Source organism: Colletotrichum abscissum (assembly GCF_030869225.1).
Source record: "Colletotrichum abscissum strain IMI 504890 chromosome Unknown Scaffold_31.1, whole genome shotgun sequence".
NCBI classification, from domain to species: domain Eukaryota; kingdom Fungi; phylum Ascomycota; class Sordariomycetes; order Glomerellales; family Glomerellaceae; genus Colletotrichum; species Colletotrichum abscissum.
In genome coordinates, this window is record NW_026850221.1 from 338,821 (window position 1) to 354,644 (window position 15,824).

The window sequence follows — 15,824 nt, forward strand, 5'->3', positions numbered from 1 at the left end:
AAGCCATGCGACTTGTGAGGCTCGGCTCGTTCTGGGTCCGAATGCGACATGCCCAGATCGTTTCCTCCCCCCTTTCCATCCCTTCCATCTTACCGTCCCTCCCACCCTCAGGTGATCACCACCCACCTTTTGGGGTTGCAACGAGCCAAGCAAGATCCAATGTCACAAAGCTTGTTTTTCTGGTCCTTTGAAAATCCCCAAGACGCTGACCCGCGTACTCCGTATTTGCTGCCACTATTTAAACACCTTGTGAGAGGATTGTACGAAAGATACGCGGGATTGGGGATGTGACTGCAATCGTATTCGCTTCTACCCCACGCCATTTTTGGTTTCTTAAACTTTGCAGTGTATGGATAAGCATAAAACCTACCTGAATTTGTGACCAAGCTTTCTCTTCGCTCGTTGCCAGTTGGATCACCTCTCGCTCTATCCCGGCCTGGTCGTATTCCTCGCTTTCGCTTTCCCTTGCCTTCTAGAAAGCGAGCTAAACGAGCTCCGAGGAGGAAAGCCAAAACGATTCAACTCCACCTTCTCGCGGGACGATTGGGGAACCTGGACTGATGCCCAAACATCAGATCAGCGAGACCCGGATCAGCAGGAGGACGGTGATACTTCCTCGGTCCATGTAAGAATTGGAGCGTTCGAAATCCGAATCCCGTTGGACAGGATGGAAGTATTATTTTCACAGGCTGGTTTGGTTTCTTGGTTCCTGTGCTTGTCTCTCAATCGGGTTCTTGATGCAGCAGCAGCTAAGCTTATCTGGCAGTCACAGCTTCGTTGTCGGCTCATTCCCGGATGAGACTCGACGCTGATGCGGAGGTTTTCTGGTCTTTCGTATACGATTGGCCCAAACACGAGTTCGGTGAACCATTTTGGCACTGCAATTTCGACACCTCCAAAGAGGTTGAGGGGATTGGAGACGCTTCGACACAGGCTTTCTGATTGTATTAGCGGCGCGTGAGCACTGCATTTTTAACCCGTACCGAGAGGCTCTTGAATGCGACGTCCGGGGAAGAGAAAATAAGCAACAGAAATCCACTGCGTTTTGAGCTGCTCCTAGGAGAGTCACGGGTTGGGTAGGCGTATGATGTTCCTCGGAAAATGCCACTTGCAGCCATTCAGTCAAGTCATCTGTAGGATACTTTGAACTCCCCAGTGTATTGCGTACTCTTTTTTTAGAAACCAAATCTACAAACAAGCCTCATCCGTTGTATCCCAATAGCTGTACTCAAAACAGTGTTGTAAATGGCAGATCATCTCGATCTTTCTTCTCCCCCGCTCTCTTCGTCTCATCCAGGCCTCCCCTTTACTTCTCAATCTCAGCCTTAACCCAAGCCTCCAACCCACCCTTGGCAATAACCTCCTGCACATTAGGCGGCAGCTCGCCAACCTTGACGCTCCAGCTCTCGCCGCTGCCCTCGGTGACGATAACCTTGGACCGCCTCAGGTCCCAGCAGAGCTTCCAGCCCGTCCGGCGCGTAAGCACCTTGTCCTCGCCCTCGTTCTTGAACGTCTCGCGCAGGCGCTGCACGAGCTTGGGCACCTCGACGCCCATGAGGGCGTTGTTGATGCTGTTCCTGCTGAAAATGTTGCCGAAACTGCCGGACACGACGAGCGGGATCTTCTTGGCCAGGATGGCCGTCGCCGCCTGTTCGCGGGAGCTGCCGGTGCCAAAGTTGAAGCCGGACACGAGGATGTCGCCGGCCTTGGCGATGTCGCGGAAGGAGGTGTCGTAGTTCTCCATGCAGACCTCGGCCATCTTCTCGACGGAGACGTTGTCTTGGTAGGTGTACTTGCCTATTGTTTTTGTTAGAGGATCGTGTAGTTGAGGGTGCGAGTTCTCTCCGATCTACGTACCAGGGTAGATTCCATCCGTGTTCATGTTATCTTGGTCGCAGAAGATGATCTCGCCTTCCACCTTTTCGGGGAACCCGGGGAGGACCTCCGTGAGGCTGTCTTCCTCGCTCTCCGCGGCGGCAGCTGGTTCCTCAGAAGCAGGGACGGCAGCACCGGCGACGCCCTTCTCAGACTCGGCAATCATGCTGTCGGCTTGCGCGATGAGCTGGTCGAGGGCGTCGTCGATGCTCATGGCAATGTCGGCGGTGATATCACCTACACCCTCGCCGATGATGACCTTGTCCACGCCCTGGGGCTGCTGGTACCAGCCGGGGCCGGCGATCTTGCCGTTCAACGCACTCGCGGCGACGACCTCGGGGCTGGCCAGGTAAGCCTTGGCCTCGGTGGAGCCCATGCGGCCCTTGAAGTTACGGTTACTTGCTGAGATTCCGTTCTCGCCCCTGCGTGTCTGTTAGCCATCGTTCTCCAGGAAATCGCAGAAAAGATAGTACGAACGGTTCCAGAAGACCGGTTCCCTACGAAAGAAGATGTATTAGCATATTGATCACTCCTGGTTGAAGAGACAATCAACTTACGAGACCGATGCACGGGCCACATCCTGAAGGTAATACGGAGCAGCCTGCGTCGATAAGTGTCTGCCAGTCGCCAGCCTCCTCAGCAGCCGCCTGCTCAACAGTGGAAGCTGCGGCAAGGTAAAAAGAAACACCCGGCGCGATCTTGGCGGGTTGGCCGTCCTTGGCAGCCTCACGGAAGACGCGCGCCGCAGCGGCGATGTCTGATGCACGTGAGTTTGTGCAGGAGACGAGGTAAGCCTTGTCGATCTTGATGTTCTGCGCCTCCAGGTCCTTCAGGGGCGTCGCGACCTTGACGGAGTTGGGGCCGGCGACAAAGGGGGACAGGGTCTCGAGGTTCAAGTAGAGGGACTTGGCGTATGTTGCGCCGGCGTCGGCCGTGAGGGGGTTCTCGAGAAGCTCGTCGATGCGCTCGTGGGTCCAGCGGCCCTTGACGGCGGCATCTGTGTTGAGCATCGCCGCGGTGGTGGCCTTGGCGCGGAGCCATCTTTCCAGTGTCTGATCGATGGGGAACAGCGCGGACAAGGCGCCCCATTCTGTGCTCATGTTTGCGACGGTTATGCGCTCGTCGACGGGGATGCTTCGCATGGTCTCCTCGGAGCCGGTGAACTCAAGGGCGTGGTTCAGGACGTCGTCCTTGTTGAACAGGCCGCAGAGCGCGACGATGATGTCCTTTCCGGTGACACCGGGGGGCTTGACTCCGGTCAAGGTGATCTGAGCAACCAAGGTTAGTGACGAACCCCTGAGCAACGGCTGATGATAGACCGTACCTTGGCAATAGGGGGGACTTGGTACCATGTGCGGCCAGTGGCCCAAATGGCGGCGGCATCTGTTCGGACGACCGCGGTACCAAGGCACCCGATACCACCGTAGTGGTTGGAGTGACTGTCTGACGCGACAGCCAAGGTACCGGGCCAAGCGTAGCCCTCTTCCACCATGATCTGGTGACCGATTCCACGTCCGGCCGGGTAGAATACCACACCGTGCTGCTTGCCGAGATCCTCAATCTTTTTGTATTTCTTCAGGTTGGCCTCGCTCTTGTTTTGGACATCGTGATCGAGGGTCCAGACGAGTTGGGAGGGGTTGTGAATCTTGGTCGCTCCGATGGAGACAAACTTATTGCTGATGGGCGCCGTGTTGTCATGGGACATGCACTTCCCTTACCAATTGTAAGCCTGATGCGCTCGTGGTCTTCTTATGCGTATGCATATAGGAGGAGGAGGAGGGGTATTCACCAGGAGAGAGGGTGACGTAGTCGCCTGCGCGGACCTTCTTGCCGGGCGCGAGGCCTAGCGAGTGCCGCTGGACAATCTTCTCCGTCAACGTCTGGGGGTTTTCGACTTTGGGGGCGGATGTGTAGAGGAAGTCGGTCGCAGTCGCGGCGTTTTCGAGTTGTGAGTGAAAGGCATACTGGCGGGGACGGGTCGTCGTCGTGTAGAAGCTGGGCCGGATCGATCGCGAGGGAAGCTGGCGCTGCAGGAGACTGCGACGGCAGCTCCTTGCGGCGTGGAGCGCCACTGTTCTTCTCTGTTGTAAAACACGAGGGGTTAGCACAGCCTCGTAGTGAAGGAGCAGTGATATGAGATGGCACACGTACAATGGGCAACATTACGACTTCAATTGGGTAGGCCAATGGCCAAAAGTTGAACAATTTGATCTCCGGCAATTCGCGACGTCGTCAAGGTCGTGACTGTTCGGCAACCGGATCCAAAAATTTGGAGTCTGTGGGGAAATGACCGATGCCGGGGTGGGGCTCCCGCTGCCGTTCTGTGAAATTACCTTTGGACGCGGTCTGATTGGTCGGCTTCGGCACCTTTTCGGCATCCCTTATCAATTTCTCTATCCTCATCAGTATCTTATCGATAAGAAGAACCGGGATTGCACAAGGAACCTTGAGATGTGGAGGTGATCCGAAAAGCGAGAAATACGACGAGCTCCGGTAACGAATACGACGCCGCATCCGCAGGCAGGCATTACCGCCGGCTGTACCCGGATCACGGAGATAAATGCCGGCTCATGATATATAATTCCGCCGTGAGCTGCGGGGCATTCACAAGAGTCAATTGAAACTCCGCAAATCTCTCCAGTGTCTACTGGGTCTCCAGACTGTCTGCGGATACGATTGCTGGTTTAGACACTACAGGTGCGCTTTCGACGGGCGAGCAGATCTGAACGATCCCAACGCCGATACTGTTCTACATCTAGCGGAAGAAAAGCAGGAGGAGGCTAGCAAAACAAAATTCCAACTGATAACTCCAGTCTCTTGTCAAAGACGCTGGCAGTGCTGATACGCATGCTTATGGCAGAGAGTTCTCGATGTCTTGATCACCAACATGTCACCCAGTTGATGGCTAAACTGTACGCAGTATGTAAGTAGGGATCTGGCTTGCTGTCTCTATTGTGCAAGACAGCACGTGCCAATGGTCACTTGATCAAGTTCGGAGTGATTAGATGCCTCAAGGTTTGTGCAAGTTGCATATTTCTCGTCACGAGCTGCTACTTGTGCACAATTCTATGAGCCGCATGCAATGGAACGACGGGATTTCCTTGTGCACAATCTGCAGCCGCCGTAAAACTCACGGATTCGGCGAGTAAAAAGCCCCCTCCCTTCGCACTTCGGGCATCTTGGATCTCGGCTTGCGTTCGATTTGTTCAAGGTCGGGCCTGCATCCCTCCGATAGCTGCCCACCATCATCTCTCAAGTAAGGCACCCTGTGTCTATTACACGTGTCAACTGACAGCCCGTGAGATGGATGAATTCTTACCTACCTTTACCACCTTTACGCAGTATGGGTTCCTTGGTCCTTGGATGCCACCTTGCTTACGGAGTACGGCAGTGCGCCCATACAAACTGGTCCGGCTCCGTGCCTTGACGCAATGCCGCCAGGGCATCGCCCGCTGCTAAATATGAGGCCATGGACACAAGAACCAACGGTTGCTTGGCTCTCCGGATAGGCACCTGCCTCATATGTGCACGGGGAAAGAGAGCCAATAGATGATGGATGCGATGCGTTGTCCGCTATTTTAGACGCATGCCCAAAGGGAGGGTCTTTATTCCTCACCCTAAGGATGCTGGCATCTCTCTCACTTGTAGGAGAGTAGTTAGCTACCGTCAGGTATGGCTCATTGTGGCTCATGCTCCTTCATGGCAAGGATCTCGGACCTCTTGTTTCCATCTGGGCTCACTTTCCAGTCCCACCCCTCCATCCAATGCTCGTCCGTCATTTCCCCTCCGCAACCCACCAAGAACCTCCGCAGAAAGGGCTCCTTGACGTGGGTTGAATCTGTCAGGAACTCTGTGACCCCGGCCCCCTGTCTTCATCGCTATTCGTGTCTATCCGTCCGTATAGTAAATGTCTCTTACCAGTTCCTTGGACCTTGGATCTCTCAATTCAAGTTGATCTCTTCCAATTGTTCCCGAACTCCTTACGGCATCACCATTTCCTTCCCACGTCACTCTGTTCCAGCCCTCCTCATCCTTACTGCCCTACATCGGCATCCGCACGCATCGCCTCTACAGTACAGTTCACACACTACTCCGTATCTGACTTGACCTTGCAGGTGGTCGCCGTTGAGAACCCTGGAGCTGATCTTCCTTGATCCTCGAACTCCCGATCGCTACCCCATCGGCACACCCGCTGATTTTGCTGTGTAACCAGAAACCCAGAGCTTCCGGGCCTCGGTGGACCAGTTCACACAGCTTTCACACAGGTTGCCCTGGCTGTCTCAGGGTTCTCTTACCTTCCATCGGCCGCTTTGGACCTACCGCCGCTACTACCTTACCAGAGACGCATAGGTCGAGTAGGCAGTAGACGGACCGCACATGCACAAAGTCCACCTAGGCATCTGGCCTACATCTGTAGTGGGAGGGTATTGGCGTCATTCCTCCGCCGTTTCGTCCGTTCCCTCCGACGACCTGAACATCCACCACCCCTCCTGTCCTGTTTGACTTGCCCTTGTCTTTTCTCTTCCCCTCCATTCTGCCTAAGCTTTTGCTGTCTGTCAAGTCCCTTTCCCAAAGGTGTTGGTTCTCCAGTTGTTCGAAACTGCAACAACGTCGTCCCTGTCAGAATTACGACGGAACTCTCTTCTCGTTTAGACAACATTGAACAAACTCGAAAAGCGCAAATTCTTCTTCCTGAGCAACCACTGTAGTCGAGATCCAAGAGCCAGACAGGCGGATAAAGACCGGTGAGACGCTGCCGACACGTACGAGTGGTCACTTCTCCATCTTGGCTGGGTTGCGCTGCATCGGGTTTCCTGGAATCCCGACGAGTCAGGCCGAGTGACTGTGAGACCCGCGCCCGTTTCCGCTGCTGGACCACCCTACCTTTCTACCCTCACCAAACGGATTCATACCATACTACTACAGAAGTCCTTGACGTCCAATTTCGTACTTCTTTCTCTTGGCCCGCTGTCGCCGACGCCGTCCTGCGACTACGCCTCATTGCCTTACATTACAAGACCAGACTACATACTCCGTACCGGCAGGGCTGCCAGCACACATACTCTCTGTGTCACACACTCTCACTCTCACTCTCACCTCACACACCTCTCTCAACAGTCTCTTAAGCCCTTGTCGTTCCTCTCTTCGCATTCCGCCGCCGCGTCCCGCACCGCCGCCGCCCTCACCCCCCAAACTCCACGCCCAGTTCACACTTCACACGCTCACATCTGACGTCCAGCCCTGCCACATCCATCCCACCAAAAGTCGCAACTCATATCCCGCCAGGAACGAGTAGGGTGAGCAAAAAGCGAAGCCAGGGGTTAAAGGAGCCAATATCCATATCTACCGCCAGGCATCCTCCTCTCCCGCAACACCGCTGCACACGCGTCTTTTCAAACAAGGCGCCCTGGTTTCCAACCCAACGTACCTTGTCTTGTCTCGACCCTGGGCCAGGCCTCCCGTCCGCTCGTCCCGGACCAGCCCACGATCAACCCTCCCCACGTACGGGTTTGGCTTGAAAGACTCACAGACACCCTCCCCTCCCTCTCCCACCTTTCTTTCGCCGCACCGCACACCCGGGGAAGCATAACGATTCAAAGTCGTTGTCTCTAGCGCCCATCTCTGCCCTGGTTGGTCATCGACAACGCCTGGAACCACCCAAGCGACTCAAGTAAACCCGGGATTCCACTTTCTGCCAATTTCTAAGCCAAAAACTTGACCTTTGGCACTGCGGCAGATCACAGCACGCGCCCGCCTTGTGTGAACCTCGCCAAAGAGGGGTGGGCTTCCTTCATCCCACTTTAGGGTCGCGTCTAGATCCGTTTGCATTTATTACCCCTCGGGTCTCAGCTCGTCGCCACATCTTTATTTTCTCATCTCTCTACTACTACGGATACACTAGAACGGATACCCCTTGCAACTTTCTCACCGACGGACTCCGCCCACTAGGGAATCATCCATAAGGGCCTCGCGCCCACGCGTGTTAAAGACTTGGTTGGGTCTTGTTGCCCCCCGTTCATGGACGACGCCGTCCTGTTTCACACTCTTCCCGTGGCAACCACTGCATAACCACGAGGCTCTTCAGCCTCAGCCTTACCAATGAGTACCAACTCCAGTCAACACAAGAGCCAGAGGGTTCTAGCCTGTGTTCTCTGCCAACATCGCAAGATCAAATGCGACCGCAACACCCCCTGCTCTAACTGTATAAAGGTGCGCTGCCTTCGTTTGTCCAGATACAGAATCCCGAATACGTTCTGACTCGTATTAGGCCAACGTCACATGTACACCTTCAACACCAGCTCCCGCACGCAAGCGCAGGAGGCCGAACCAGGACTTACAAGAAAGACTCGCTAGATGCGAGGCTCTACTCAAACAGTATGCCACGACAGGTAGCGATACGACGCCTCCGGGGACGGGAGCGACTCTTTCGCCCACCACATTTGCTACGCCTTCTTCGGCTGGGCCATCGCCGAGTATGCCACAGCTGCCACTGCCCTCGGGGTCCGCTTCAGTATCCGAGGACACTTCTCCACCCACGACATCCTGGAAGCCGGCGGGCAAAGTCGTAGTTGAAGACGGCAGCGTCCGCTTCATGGACAGTTATGTGTGGGCAACAGTGCATGACCAGGTGCGTAACCGCGAAGCTCGTAGTCCGATGCGCCTCCCTTTTACGCATCGCGCGCTCCCTGCCTGTGCCGGCTAGGTCTGACCTCTTCGTAGTTGACCGCAATGCGACAAATCATCGAAGCCGAGGAAGAGGAACAGAGTGTTCTAGGATCCGACGCCGTAACCCCCGACGACAACGTAGATCTACTTCTAAACGACATCGCCGCGATCGACTTGGAGGACGTTACTCCATCCCCCGTTCAGATATTCAGACTTTGGCAGGTGTTTTTGGAAAGGGTCAACCCAATCACCAAACTCATTCACGTACCCAGTCTGCAACCCTTGGTCGTGGAAGCGGCCGCGAACCACTCCAATGTCGCGAACAATGCCCAGGCTCTGCTATTTGCCATCTACCTCGTCGCATCTCTTACCATGACTGAGTCAGAAGCCAGACAGATGCTGGATATGTCGAAAGAGGAGGCGCTCAAGAAGTTCACTGCTGGCGTCAAGGCGGCATTGACCAAGGTCAATTTCCTCAAGAACCATGATTTGATGACGCTGCAAGCTTTGATACTCTACCTGGTCCGTCGCGATCTTTTCCGCCATAATAGTCAATTTGTCTTACTAACAGCAAACAGGTATCTCTTCAGGGGCGATATAACCGTCATGCGGCCTGGGTGCTCAGTGGTGTGCTGATTCGTATTGCGCAAAAGATGGGACTTCACAGGGACGGAGAGCTGCTCAACCTCACTCCATACGAGACCGAAATGCGACGACGACTTTGGTGGCAGATCATTATGTTGGACACGAAATATGCCATGGTATCGGGATTCTGTGACACGCTACTGCCATGGAACTGGGACACGAATACGCCGCAGAACGTAAACGATGCCGATCTCTTCCCCGGATCGACCGAGCCCGTTCAACCTCGTGAAGGCCCGACAGAGATGGCCTTCTGCCTGCTCTTGTACGAAGTTGGTCGATTCATCGTCGAAAACCGCATCCCCGATTTCGAGGCCGTCGTTCTCGGCGCCATGGAAAACGACAGCCAGGATTCTCAAATTGCGACCCAGACTTCGCTTGCCAAGTACCGGGCACTGGTTGACAACCTCGATGCGAAGCTCGTAGCCCTCGAAAAGCGATACTGTGATCCCCTGGCTGGTAACATCCACATCGTAGCGACCAAGATCCGATCCATGGTTACTGACAAAATGCGGGCGATGATGATCCCCATGCGCGAACTGCCTGAATTCGGCACCGAGATCTTCAACGTTCAGGACAACATGTTCCGGATATCACTCATGCACCACGAGCACAACGTCGAGCTGTACGACTTTATGGAGAACACCGGCTTTGTGTGGTTCTTCAAGCTCCACTTCCAAATCGACGTCTTCATCGTCATGGCTGGACAACTATACAAGAGACCGACAGGCAAATTGGCTGACCGCGCGTGGAAGGTGGTTGACAGGATATATCAGTACCACGAGGAGCTGTGGGACATGTCCAAGAAGGAGAATACCCAGCTGGGTGTGTACATGCTCAAGGCCTGGAGGGCACGCGAGCGCGCGCTGGTCCAACTTGGCCTGCCCTACGACACACCGGTTGCCATCCCACGACTGCAGGATACCGTGCCGCAGACGAGCTCAGAAGCGTCGTCTTGCGGGCCTTCGCCGGCACAGACGATGAAGATGGAGATCCCTCCGCGGAACGATCAACCCATGGACCAATTCCTCGGCAATTTCCTCGACACTACAAACTTTTACGATCTGGACATGTGGGCGGATTTGGGTGTCCCCAACGGTAACATGAACCAGCAGTCTTCGTCAAACATGTTTGGACAATTTGGGAATTTTGGCGTGCCACCAACGAATAGAGGATGGTGAACATGTGGCAGGCATCATTTGGGATTTCTCACGTCGTGCTAGCTCCGGTGCCTGGGTAGAAAATGGGAAAGAAAGGGAGTGAGTTAGGACCCGGGGCATCTGCAAATCAATCTCTTGTTGAAGTAGAAAGGAGACCAGGGGTCATTCACTCGGAGGGCATTCTTTGGATTTGGATTTGTCTTTTGGTGTTTAGGATTTTACAAAGAGACAACTCTCCCACCTCTGTAACGATAGTACCATGAGATGACGAAGCTACCTAATGGTAAATAGACGGGAGTCTATGGAAAGACCAAGCGTACACCCCCTTCCCCTGGCAGAAGCCGTTTTGACATGATGATTTACTATGAGCCCCCTGTCGAGCTGAATGGAGCTTGTCACCTTTGGGACCTTGTGGCTCCCTCCTCACCGGAAAAGGGGCAAGATTGGCAGTGGTGGTCTTGTCTTCATTGGCGAAGTTGCGGAGACTTCTTCCGAGATGACACAGTTTCCAGTGTTGACGGGTCTATCCGTACATCATACAACGTCACTTGAATCTTGTTGGTGCCTGTCTGCCTTGCCTGTCTGCCACTCAGGATACGAGACTTGCATATGCATTCACCTATGGGCTGACGACGCGGGCAGGCAGATGGAACGACTTGTCAGTCTATTGACTCCCTGGTCGCAACCCCCCGGCGAATGATCTTCCAAGACCCCCCGGCCCAGTTGCGATTTGCGAGACGATTCTACTATAGGCCAGGGTGTACATGATCACCGTTCATGGGAAGACAGAGGCATTGATCCGTAAACTGCCACTGGACATACTGATTCTGCCGAATGCCCGTCTTACCTAACCAACACTCTCCTTCCAAGAAACAAAACTGCAATGTTGCCCGGATGGGGAAAAGGGAATTACCCGCAAATGGACATGAATTAATGACGGCCACGTCCGTATGACCTCAACGATGGGCTTCTGGTTCCCGAGTTTACACGAATCTTTGGTGAACCAACTGCCTTATTCAAACGTAAACCCCCGAGGCGGAGGACTCCGATTCGTTCGGGCCCGGGAAAGGAGCCCGTGCGAGAAGAAGCATAAGAGTCATAATTTGTCTTTTTTTAGGTGGGTAACATCGGGGAAGTCAATAGAAACATCCCAAAAAAATCAAGGAACGGGAGACGGACAGGACAAGTGCGGACTCAGGGATGAGGGCTGTGTATTTTGGGCCGCAGACGGAGCGGAGCGGAATACTCACCCCGACTCCCCCTCATTCCGTCTGGTAGAAACGTGTGTGTGTGAAGAGCACCAAACGACCGGAGGCTCGGGCACATCGGGGAACGATGGACCCGTGAGCCGACCCTTGTCTTCGGGACCGAGGTTGGGTTGGGACTTTACCCATTTTGGTGTAGAAATCCCCGAGGTTTTTATTGTGGCTTGGGGGTTCTTTGAATGGTTTAGTTTTGAACCGGATTCAATGCCCGTCCGCCTGCGTGGTTCTATTTGTTCTGATGAGCCACACAAGAGTCACAATACCAAGTTCCGGGCTAACGACTCTCACCTGGAGCTTACCAAAGCCCGCTCGGCCCCGTCTGGCCTGATGAGCCGGTATGGAGTGATGAGTTGACGACTCCCTTTTCATGCGTGTCACTCCTTTTCGCACCCTTCTATTTTCTTCGTTTCCAATTGCAGCTGCGCGTGGCGTTTAACTAATTGGACAGTCTGCTGGTTTTAAGCGTTACGGTGAGGCTTGACTTACTGCGCCAGTGAAGACTGAGGTATGTGAATCGGCATTGAAAATGCCGATTGCTTACCCACGTATACGCTTGGCTTACATCCGTCTACAAGCGGGTATGGTTTCCCTCACGATTGAGAAATACTGAGATCCGAGAATCGCCCGGCATTTCTCTTGTTGGATGGACTTTGGTGAACTTGTGGATAAGTCATTGTGGGTACGTAAGCATGAGCCGCGAAGAAGGCCATCATAATCAGGCACATTCCAGGAAACATTTCGGAATGAAGCCTGGCTCAGAGTCAGACCGACCTAGACTCATTCAAGTTCTTTGGGTCTTTGGGGTCTAGGTCGCGTGGCTAGACACGAGCGGGCGGGCGGGAGCCAAGATTGGAGGCTCTTTTAGGGTGGTTCTTTGGTCTGGTGCTTTGCTGTCATTGGCGGGAGCAAGGAGGTAAGAAAGAAAGGAGAATAGAAATCCCCGAACGGGTGTTGGATGTGAGTCGTCCTCGTCATGCGGACATGCGTTAGGTCGTCTCTTCGTCGTGACCGGACGTTTCTTACGTCCTTTTTCGGGGGGTAATTCGTTTTGTTTGTTTCGAATAGGCTTGTTTTGTCTTGTTTAGGGGAAATGCGATATATGTACTTGGGATGACTCTTTTCTTTTCGAACGTGTGGATTGCCTACTTATCTCTCCATCGTCGCCGACTTCCTTACGCATCCCTCGACTACCCCTCTGGTTCATGTCAAGAAGGTTTTCGAGATCTACAGAGTTCTGAATGAGAGACATTGAGTTGAACTTGTACTAAGAGTGTCGACTACGAGCCGAGACTGGCAACTTTGGGAGACAAAAAGAGAAGAACAAAAGCTTATAGGCTTTGGGTTTACTGGGTTGGACGATTACGAACGAACGACAGATCGAAATTATCGCCATGTTTTTCAAAAAGCGCGACAATGGCGCCGTCCCCGCCACGACGCCAACGAGCGAACCACCGGCCTCATCACGGACGAGTAAAATTCACGATGAAGAGGAACAGCAACCCGCAGAGCATGCTCTCACGCATACCTCGACGACGCGATCGATCCAGTACCCAAAGGGCGTGAAACTCTTCCTAATCATGTTGTCCATCTTGGTGTCCATGTTCCTCGTTGCATTGGTATTATCTCCCTCAGAATCCTCTTTATCCCCTTTCCCACGAGACTAACACCACTAACAGGATCGCCTCATCATCGCCACAGCAATCCCCCAAATCACAGACGACTTTCACTCCGTCACCGACATAGGTTGGTACGGAAGCGCTTACCTCCTGACAACCTGCGCCTTCCAGCTCCTCTTCGGCAAGCTCTACGCCTTCTTCCCCATCAAGCGCGTCTTTCTCTGCTCTGTCGTCCTCTTCGAGGTCGGCTCCGCCGTCTGCGGCGCGGCTCCCGATAGCGCCGCCTTCATCGTCGGCCGCGCCATCGCAGGCATCGGCGGCGCGGGTATCTTTGCCGGCACTATCGTCGTCATGGTCCACTCCGTCCCGCTGCACCGCCGCCCCAAGTATCAGGGCGCCTTCGGGGCCGTGTTTGGTATTGCGTCCGTCATCGGGCCACTACTTGGCGGCGCGTTCACGACAAAGGTTACCTGGCGGTGGTGCTTTTATATCAACCTGCCACTGGGGGGCGTCGCGCTGGTGGTGATTGCGTTTGTGATGAGGCCGCCGGAGCAGAATCTTACCGAGTCTTCATTGTGGGATAAGTTGAAGCAGTTGGACTTTGCGGGAACGTCGGTGTTTATTCCTGGCGTTGTTTGCTTGCTTCTTGCGTTGCAGTGGGGTGGTGTTGAGTATGCTGTGAGTATCACGATTTTCCCTTCTTCTCACTCCTATCTTCCACCTTATTGCCCATTGCCCTACAAGTAGAAATATTCACTAATAGATCGCAGTGGAGCAACGGGCGAATCATTGCCCTCCTGGTCCTCGCCGTCGTCCTCCTCCTATCCTTCATCGCCATCCAGATCCTCCTCCCCAATACTGCAACCGTCCCACCTCGCATTATCCGTCAACGCTCCATCGCCTTCGCCGCCTGGGCTGCCTTCTCCCTCGGCGGACAGATGATGTTGATGGCGTACTACCTCCCCATCTGGCTCCAGGCTATCAAGGGCTTTACAGCCGTCGAGTCCGGCGTCCGCACCCTCCCCATGGTTCTCTCCATGACCGTCTTCGCAGCCGTATCAGGAGGCGTCATCACTAAGATTGGGTACTACACCCCCGTGATGCTCGTCGGTGTCTGCATCATGTCTGTCGGCGCGGGCTTGATGACGACGCTTGAGGTGGATACGAGCACGGCAAAGTGGGCGGCGTACCAGGTCATCTACGGTATCGGGCAGGGCATGACGTTCCAGGCGCCGAATCTTGCTGCACAGACGGTGCTTAAGCTGAAAGACGTGCCTGTGGGCGCGAGTATCATGTTCTTCTCGCAGACGCTCGGTGGCGCCGTGTTTATCTCGGTTGGGCAGACGGTGCTGAACAACGAACTTGTGAAGAGGATCAAGGGGCTGCCTGGGCTCGAGGGAATCAACTTGCAAACTACCGGCGCGACATCGCTGACAGATCTGCCGGACAATGTGAAAGGACCTGTGTTGGAGGCTTACAACGGAGCGCTGAAGGTTGTGTTCGTGGTTGCGCTGGTCATGGTTTGCTCCGTGTTCATCGGAGCTGGTGGTATGGAGTGGAAGAGCGTGAAGAAGGAGCAGCAGGCGAAGCAGAAGGCCAAGGAGGATGCCGAGGCGGCTGAGGCTGCGGCTGCTGTTGGCGGGGTTTCTGGGGTTGTGGCGGCTACCGTTGCTGCTGAGGCACAGAGGGAGAAGGAGAAGCAACTTGATGAGGGCAGCGAACGGGATGTCGAGGATGTCGAGAAACCAAGGGGGCGGAGTCTGAGCCGTGGCGATGATGGTGCGGCGTTGAGGCAAGAGGATGAGGCCACGACCGTTGGATTCGACACAGAGGGAACGAAACACATTTAGATGAATGGACGGACGGGATATTACATAGGTAATTTAGGCACGGGAAGAACTCTTTGTATGATAGCATGATACCCCTCTCGATTTAAGGAAATTTAATGTAATGTAAATTCATCTGAAATCAAGAAATAGTTGAGGAGGCAAATCTAAGAAAGCCAATTATTCAGAACAAATAACAGGGGCAGTGCGCACGTTCGACGGGCTCCTCCTCAATCACCAGCTTGTTCTGTTGTCTACTATGTATTCCCACCTCAAGGAACCAACTTTCTTTTGCCGGAAAAAGAGGAGGAATACATAAATCTACGGAAATATGAGATTGCCTTGAACATTGCATGTCGCTTTCGCCACAGCAGCTAGCCTTTAAGGAGGGCTAGCGGTCACAAACGAGATTTTGTTGCCGTTTGTTGGGATACCTTAGACAGAAACGCCTCATTGCTGATTGATCACATATTCTCATAGCTACTTATACGTCCAAGAGCATAGGAATTACTTAGCTTGCAAAAAGCCGCTTTCAAAACCCCGAGGTGCTGTGGTGGATTTTTCAAGGCAAACACCGGTATCACCACCAAGCAAATGACGGCCGAGAATCTACCATCACAAGTGAGAGAGAAGGTCTTTGGGATTCTAGGCAGACAAAGACACTACGTAGGCAAACAAGTTGCCATAATGCGGACAAACACTTCTTGCCTCTAGCATTGGGAATCACTTCTGCCTGTAACAAACCAATCGCCCTTTCCGCCATTTGTCTCATGA

At 53.9% G+C, this 15,824-nt stretch overlaps 3 protein-coding genes across 3 annotated transcripts; 2 read left to right on the forward strand and 1 right to left on the reverse strand.

The window, feature by feature from the left end:
• Positions 1-1,306: 1,306 nt before the first annotated feature.
• On the reverse strand, positions 1,307-4,038 carry CABS01_11429 (homoaconitase; the record flags this gene model as incomplete). The annotated part of the gene is made up of 7 exons (XM_060544784.1): positions 1,307-1,797; positions 1,858-2,297; positions 2,353-2,372; positions 2,433-3,143; positions 3,200-3,588; positions 3,665-3,956; positions 4,027-4,038. 7 exons carry the CDS (start codon positions 4,036-4,038, stop codon positions 1,307-1,309), a joined length of 2,355 nt encoding a protein of 784 aa, XP_060397606.1.
• Positions 4,039-7,974: 3,936 nt separating this feature from the next.
• CABS01_11430 (fungal specific transcription factor domain-containing protein) lies at positions 7,975-10,364 on the forward strand (the record flags this gene model as incomplete). The annotated part of the gene is made up of 4 exons (XM_060544785.1): positions 7,975-8,085; positions 8,144-8,503; positions 8,596-9,063; positions 9,120-10,364. The coding sequence occupies 4 exons, from the start codon at positions 7,975-7,977 to the stop codon at positions 10,362-10,364; spliced, it is 2,184 nt and encodes a 727-aa protein (XP_060397607.1).
• A 2,635-nt stretch (positions 10,365-12,999) lies between these two features.
• Positions 13,000-15,074, forward strand: CABS01_11431 (major facilitator superfamily transporter; the record flags this gene model as incomplete). Its single annotated transcript, XM_060544786.1, has 3 exons — positions 13,000-13,224; positions 13,285-13,902; positions 13,995-15,074. 3 exons carry the CDS (start codon positions 13,000-13,002, stop codon positions 15,072-15,074), a joined length of 1,923 nt encoding a protein of 640 aa, XP_060397608.1.
• Between the last annotated feature and the right edge of the window lie 750 nt (positions 15,075-15,824).